A 7,669-nucleotide genomic window follows, 5' to 3' on the forward strand; every position below is an offset into this window, starting at 1 on the left:
CAGAAGATAGCACAGTCACCATCTCCATCACTAAGAACAGGGAAACCATGGCAATTTCAGGCTTACTTAATGCTACTGGGACACTATGAAGTCATATCCCAAGCTAAGTTTTCCTTTGATTTCCTGACTTCAATAGTGGAATCTTCACTAATAAAATCATTTCATGGCAAAGTTGATTTACACTGAGATGGTCTAAACCAGGAGCGCGAGGGTAGTTAGTTTTCTTATCTTGGTCAGAGAAGAAGGAAACAGTAGAACTCAAATTAGGCATGCAGGTCTGGGCCCCAGTAATAGAAAACAGTCACAAGGAGAGCATGCCACATAGTAATTCTGTCATTCTCCAGTAACAAAATGTAGGTTAACAAAGACTCTCCATAATTATTCATAGAGAGATTAACAGATGTTTTTAATTTAGTTCTGGTTAGATCCTATTCAGATAAATCTCCACTCTGTGGGAAAATACATTTTAGTTCTATGGTCTCAACTTTTAAGTTAGTGTAATGAAAACAACCCAGAGTGTGTTTTCTAAAAAATTGAGTATCAAAATAAGTATCCTACAGAAATGAGGGTTATACCCAATATCTTTAAAGAAATTAACATTGTTGTTCATAATACTGGCATTGAATAAAAAAATTAGATCACTTGTGAGCAATTCAAATCCACACATAAATTGTAGTTTTCACAAGCACTTGAAGTGCTTTTTCAGTCTGATATGCTTCTTTGATATGACATAGTTCCTATCAGGGTTGTGTGATGAGCAGGTTTAATGTTAATGAGAACCAAGCACAGGATATACTTGGCCATTTTCATGTAGGTCACATGCATTAATTTAATCAATGGTTTAATTCACCATGGGCTGAAATAAGGTCATTCAGTCTCCTCTTGAAAACTCAAGTGAGAGTAAATTAAGATGGCAGGCCAAACACCGTAGATAAACCTATCTATAATTTTCTGCAACAAATAATACAGCTTATTTATGCAAACCTATAGAAACACCTGCTACCCTACAGTTAACCCAAAGAGAGTTTATTCTAATTAAACTGTCATAGGAGAAATTCAGTACATCTATATTCCTCAGTAAAACAGCTAGTTCCTCTTTACTGCTTTGTGTGAATCGTGTTACCTTGTTTCTTTAAGCCAAATATTAGCACCGAATCCTAAATCCATCACTTGTATCACTTGTATACTTGTCATCCCATTGTTGGTCAGTCTGTTCGAGTGGGTGTTAGTAATGCCTAAATTCATAGTTCTTATGAATCGGTAACTTACTGGGAAGGAATAGAGAGAATCATCTAAGAGACCCAAGTTAAGCAACTTCCATGGCCAGTAGGATTCATTGGTGTTAAAGATAGCAGCAGGACAGGAGCAGGTAATGTCTACCCAATGCTGACCTATCAAATGTCAATGTCAGAATTCATTTCAGAGAAAAAGAATCAGAGGCAATATTTCTATACTTATGAAAGTCAGCACAGGAGAGAAAGTGAATTGGAAAGTAAAGTTTTACAGGTGTTTGGATTTCACTTTGATATGGAAAAAGTAATTTCTTAGAAGCATTTGAATTTTTTGAAAGGTCATACATGATTTGCACTTGGTCAAGTTTTGAGGTTTTTTTTAATAGTATAGGAGTACTGATATTTATTCAGCCATTGATTAAGATAATTGAATTGGGCATGAACTCCACATTACTTGATTTTTATTCTATTCTGAATGTCCCCCCCCTTTTTTTTGATTCACTGTGAGATACAGTTACAAAGCTTTCATGTTTGAGCTTTGGTCATATAATCATCAAACACCCATCCCTTCACCAGTGCATACGTGCCACCACCGAAATCCCCAGTATCCCCGCCCCCCCCCTTCCAACTCTTCCCCTGTTTGTGTGGCAGACAATTTTCCCCATATTTCCCCTTTAAGGTAACACTTTCCCCTCTCTCTACTTTGGTTACATTCGACATTTTGACACCAGTCTCACCACCACTCAAATCTGCCAAAAAGGCAATGCTAGACGATTCGTTTTGAATTGCTTGTTATGGATAGAATATAATGTCCAGGAAATTCTGTGTCATTCTCTTCCAGGAGCTTTAGTTTATAGTCTCTGGGTCTTGGCCATTGATGAGATTACATGGCACCAGGGGAAGTTTGTGGGTGTGACAGTCAAGCTTCTGGGAAACTGGGGACCCAGGGGGAGGAGGCCAAGTCCTGATCCAAGAGAGCCTGGTGCTCTCAGTCATGAGTTCCCACCTACCTCTGCGCTACAGGCCCTACTGCATCTTTTGATCTCTTTCAAAATTTATGCGTCTCTGAAATAAGGCCAATAAATGAGCGTATATAGCTGATCTGGAGGTGATTTGTGGGTGTGGCTCCCACATACCTAACATTGGCCATTTAATTCTTGGTAAACTTGGCCCTGGGTTGTTGGGGTCTGGCCAAAGGCACAGCAGCAATTTGGGGGTATCTGGAAGTCTGAAGGCATCATAAAGCTGCTGATGCACTTGCCCCACAGGTCCAGGTCTACCTGCTTGCGGCACCATACCCCCGCTCTTGGTCAAGTTTTAATTTGTGTTCATTGCTGGATTAAAGATTAAAGTCTGTTAGGACAGACAGGGAGAGCTGCTGCATTGTCAACCATAAATCAAACACTTTCATATGAATTTTAATGCTTTGTGTTCTTCTTTACAGGAGTTTAGATTTGATCGTTTTGTAGAAGATGGTAAGAAGAAAACCACCTTTTTCAAAAGAGGGAGAAAACTGCGATATTACCTGTTACCATTTGGATTTGGGATCAGCAAATGTCCAGGCAGATATGTGGCAATCAATGAGTTAAAGCTGATGTTGATTGTATTTTTAACTTATCTTGACTTAGAAATAATTAGTACTGAACCTGTAGCACTGAGCCACAAACGCTTTTTTCTTGGTATTGAGCATCCAAGTTTTGATGTTCTATTTAGGTATAAACTAAAATCTTAAAGAGGTTAAATGGGGGGAAAATATATATATATGTATATATATACATATATATCTCCTCTACTTATCAACTTGTTTTTATTTTCTGTAAATGTTTATTTTTTTGTTGGTTTGTTTTAAAAAAATGTCCATTTCTTTTTAGATCCAGAGACAACTGTAGTGGTTACTGGAGGGAAAGGGGAAGAGGGTGAAGGAATAAGCAGATGGGATTTTTTTTTATGGTATTATGTCACTGAAACTTTACTAGTGTCAGGGGAGTGGTAATAGTACATAGAGATATAAATAAAGCTAACACCCCGAAATTCTACCATATTGTAAACCAATAGTAAGTCAATAAAAAATTAATAATAATCAAGAAAAAGTGTCATTTTTTACTTGATCTAGTATCACTCTAGTTTATACTTGGTTACAGAACTAATATAAAACAAGTAATATGAAATATACATCAAAATCAAGATAACAATAAGCTTAAATTAGCTTTCCTGGTTTCTACCTATTGTGAATTCCACTTGTAATAGTAAATGTATCTTATAGTAATAGACTTGGTAATATGGAATTTCTTTTATCATCATTCAAATTCTTCCCTAATATGTGTAAATGTAAAGTTTATGTACAACTGTAAATTTGTACTGAAATGGGCTCAATCTAACATATTTTAAATTCTCAGAGAAAGCATTCAAGTTTTTTTGAGATAGGCTAAAAGAAAATGTACCCTTCAAGTATATCAATAATACCTACATTGCAAGGCTACATTGCATTAAATTAGTTTTGCAGTAGATTAAATACTTTAATTTTAATATTTAATCATTCATAAATTTGTATTATCGCTGGAGCCATAGCACAGCAGTAGGGCATTTGCCTTGCATGCAGCCAATCTGGGTTCGATTCCTCTACCCCTCTCAGACAGCCTGGCAAGCTACTGAGAGTATCTTGCCCAAACGGCAGAGCCTGGCGAGCTATCCATGGCATATTCAATATGCCAAAAACAGTAACAAGTCTCACAATGGAGATGTTACTGGTGCCCGCTTGAGCAAATCGATGAGCAATGGGATTACTGTGACAGTGACATTCATAAATTTGTATACTATGGTTCAATAGAAAAAAATTTCTGTTATAACTCATGTTGAAATTAGTTACTGATAAGGATTTAATGTATAACACATGAAACCTGTTATATATCCAGAAATTGTTTAGATATTTGGATTTGGATTATTATAAGAGCAAATGTAGAAGTAGAAATCACAGTAGAATTGATTGTAGCATTTGAGTTTAGCATAATCTAAAGGCTTCAGTCAGTATTCTAATTAGGTCTTTCCTAAATGCTCTCAGTTTTGTAAACAGAAACTAGATAGCAATATTTGTTCTTAATGTCCCACCTTGGGGTTTGTTTTACTTGGATTTATTTTAAATTTTGTTTGTTTTCTTTGGTCCACACCCATGAGTTCTCAGTGTTGACTCCTGGCTCTGCACTTAGGTATCACTCTGGCAATGCTGGGGGCTGAGGTGGGGGGTGCATATGGGTATCAGGAATTGAATCTGACCCAGCCATGTACAAGAGAAGTGCCCTACCTCCCATACTATTGCTCAGACCCCTTACTTGCGATATTTTTAGTTACAGCCTTATGTGATAGCAACAATTTAATATGCCACAAACAAGTTTTGTGTCATTGATTCCTCAATGCCTGCTATTACCGAAGGATTGCCTGACTTCTGACATGAATGATGATGCCATATGTAAAGACAAAGCAAGAAATAAAATCCAGATCACTTATGCCTTATTGATTGGAACCTCCTATATTTTAGAAATGTGCTACTGTTCTTAAAAAGTGATAGTTTTAAAATAACAGAATGAAACAAAGTAATAAGAAAATGATTTCCTAGAATTTGTTTTCTCATCACTGATGTACATTATCCTTTAGTTAAGACCCATTAATCTAAATTTTGTTTTGATTGGCGGCCAGAGATACAGCTGATAAGAGGGTCTCTTGCTTGCCCAAGTGACAGGCAGGTGTAATACCTGAACGCAGAGCCAGAAGTAAAGCCCTAACCACAGCCTTGTGTGGCCCCAAAACAAACAAAAAAAAAACAAGAAAAAATAAACCTGTTTTGTTTAGTGAAGATATGTTCATTTTTATTATTATCTTGTGTGTGCTTATTTGGGGGGCATTTGTTTATTTGAGGGCCGCATACAGAGATGCTCAGGCATTACTCCTTGCTCTGCACTTAGAAATCACTTTAGGTGAGGCTGAGAGGCCATAGTGGATTGGGGCAGTTGAACCTGGGTTGGCAGTGTGCAAGGCCAGTGCGTACACTATTGCTCTGACCCTTTACAAGCATTCTTAAACAGTATTTTGCTAGGCACAGATACTAGATTTACAGTACTTCCTCAAGACACTCTGAAGATCTTCCTTGGCCTGAAGCCTTCCATTGTGTTTCTCAGGAAGTTAGCCCTCAGTGGGTTTAATCATTTAGTATGCTGTATGCTTCCTATCTCTGACTGCTTTAACGTGATCCCTGTCTTTGATGTTCTTCAGCGTCTATTTGTCATGCACACCTGTCATGGTGCTTTTTTTTGTCTAAAAACGTTATCTTTCACTAGTTATGGGATATCCTCAGCCATTATGTCTCTGAATATTGGGTCCTCAGATGTAGACACAGAGTTAGACTCTCTTTCTATATGTGCCATCTTGTTTGATTTTTTTCTTCCCATGATTTCTCTAATTTGCATGCTATGTAATTTCTTTAGAACCCTCTTCCAGTTTATTCTTACTAGAGTTGTTTTTTTTTGTATTGAATCACAGTGATATACACAGCTACAATAATGTTCATGATTGGGTTTCAGTTATATATCGTTCCAACACCCACCCCTTTCACAGTGTCATTACACATTACAGTATTTCTTTTTTTTTTTTTGCTCTTTGGGTCACACCTGGCGATGCACAGGGGTTACTCCTGGCTCTGCACTCAGGAATTACCCCTGGCGGTGCTCAGGGAACTATATGGGATGCTGGGATTCGAACCCAGGTTGGATTCAAACCCGGGTTGGCCGCGTGCAAGGCAAACGCCCTACCCGCTGTGCTATCACTCTAGCCCCCATTCCAGTATTTCTATTCTTTAATTTACCCATATAGTTTGTTTCTTTATTCTTTAATTCTCAATGTCAGGTTCAATAGGATTGACTGATCCTATTGGACCAGTCCTTATAACTAGAGGCTATAAGGACCATAGCCCCTAGTTAATGGTTAGGTTGGTATTCCAAGCAGCTCTTTCCTAAATGCTCCTAATTTTGTAAACAGAAACTAGATGGCAATATTTGTTCTTAATAGTTCACCTTTTGGACTTGGAATTTATTTTTAATATAAAAATATATAATTTATCCTAGAAAAGCCTGTCTGGATTTATTTACATACTTTTTTTTATCTCTAATACTACCCCCACCACATCCCTCAGAATAGGTATTTTAATGTGCCTTGTGTGTACCTTTATTTGTATTCTCCCTGCCCTTTGTTTTGAGGACAGACCCAGAGGTGCTCACAGGTTGCTTCCGGCAATGCTTAGGGGCCATGTAGTCCCAGGGACTGAACCCAGGCTTCCTAAATGCAAAGCTTGCACTCAGCCCACTGAGTTATCTCTCTGGGCACTATTTACTTACATTTTGCATAAAATGTTATGATTTTGGCTATATATATTTAACTTTCACAGTTGGATTTTCTATAAATAATAGAAATTTTTTATTCTATTTTATAATTTCTATTTCTATTTTATATTTTATAATTTCCTTACTAAGTTATATGTTTCAGAGATATATTGATCTTACTTTACAGATAGCTATTGCTTCTTGCTTCTGCATAGTGCTCTCTAATGTGCCCTCAACCTACTTAAGTCAATAATGGAAACTGTTGACAGTGCAACTAATGGGGGACAAAGCCTGCTCACAGCTTAAAACTTCTACCCCCATCTATCCTCCCACTGCAGTGCACAATAACCTTTCCCCTGAGCTGCCACAAACCCTGTTCCCAAACCTTCACACATGTACACATATGCGCGCACACACACACACTCAGGCAGACAACTAAACTCATGATTAAGTCTTCAGCTTTCTGAGACAGTCTGGATTTGATCCTCATGGCCTTCTCCCTTCTGTGGGGTATCCAGGGTTCATTTTGAGTCAGGGTTAAAGCCACCAATTTATTGGCTTTCAGAGTTTGAATTCCACCCGGTTTGCAGGTTTCAATGCTTGACTTTTTAGAACAAGAAGGACTTCTTGTTCTTCCTGGTCATTTAAAATAATGTGCTAAATGAGAATAATACCCTATTTACAACTAAAAAATAAATAAAATAATGTGCTAGGAGCTGGCATGATAATACAACTAGCAGGAGGTTTGCCTTGCACTTAGCAGACCCGGTTTAATTCCCCTGCATCTCATATGGTCTCCTATGAACACTGCAGGGAATGATTCCTGAGTTGCAAAGCCAGGAGAAATCTCTGAGCACTGCCGGGTGTGACCAAAAAATAAAATAAAGTAATATGCTATGACATAAGCACTTACTCATATTCTCTTTTACTAGTTTAAAATATCTAGAGGACTGTTTTATATTCTCTATATGATATTGCAAATCATAGTTTTTGAAGATCTAAATCTAGCTTGTTTTTTTCCTTAACTCTCATTTATAACTCATTTACTGAGCCCACTTCCAGAATTTAATC

At 37.5% G+C, this 7,669-nt stretch overlaps 1 protein-coding gene across 1 annotated transcript in view; it reads left to right on the forward strand.

Moving 5' to 3' along the window:
* LOC101548894 (cytochrome P450 7B1) overlaps window positions 1-6,678 on the forward strand; it is a 201,220-nt gene extending 194,542 nt beyond the window's left edge. The window contains exon 6 of the mRNA XM_055126896.1: window positions 2,677-6,678. Within this exon, the coding sequence (XP_054982871.1) occupies window positions 2,677-2,964 (288 nt within the window). The 3' untranslated portion in view covers window positions 2,965-6,678. The remainder of the gene's footprint in view (window positions 1-2,676) is intronic.
* Window positions 6,679-7,669: the final 991 nt, after the last annotated feature.

The sequence above is a fragment of the Sorex araneus genome, chromosome 2 (assembly GCF_027595985.1).
Source record: "Sorex araneus isolate mSorAra2 chromosome 2, mSorAra2.pri, whole genome shotgun sequence".
In the NCBI taxonomy this organism is placed as follows: Eukaryota; Metazoa; Chordata; class Mammalia; order Eulipotyphla; family Soricidae; genus Sorex; species Sorex araneus.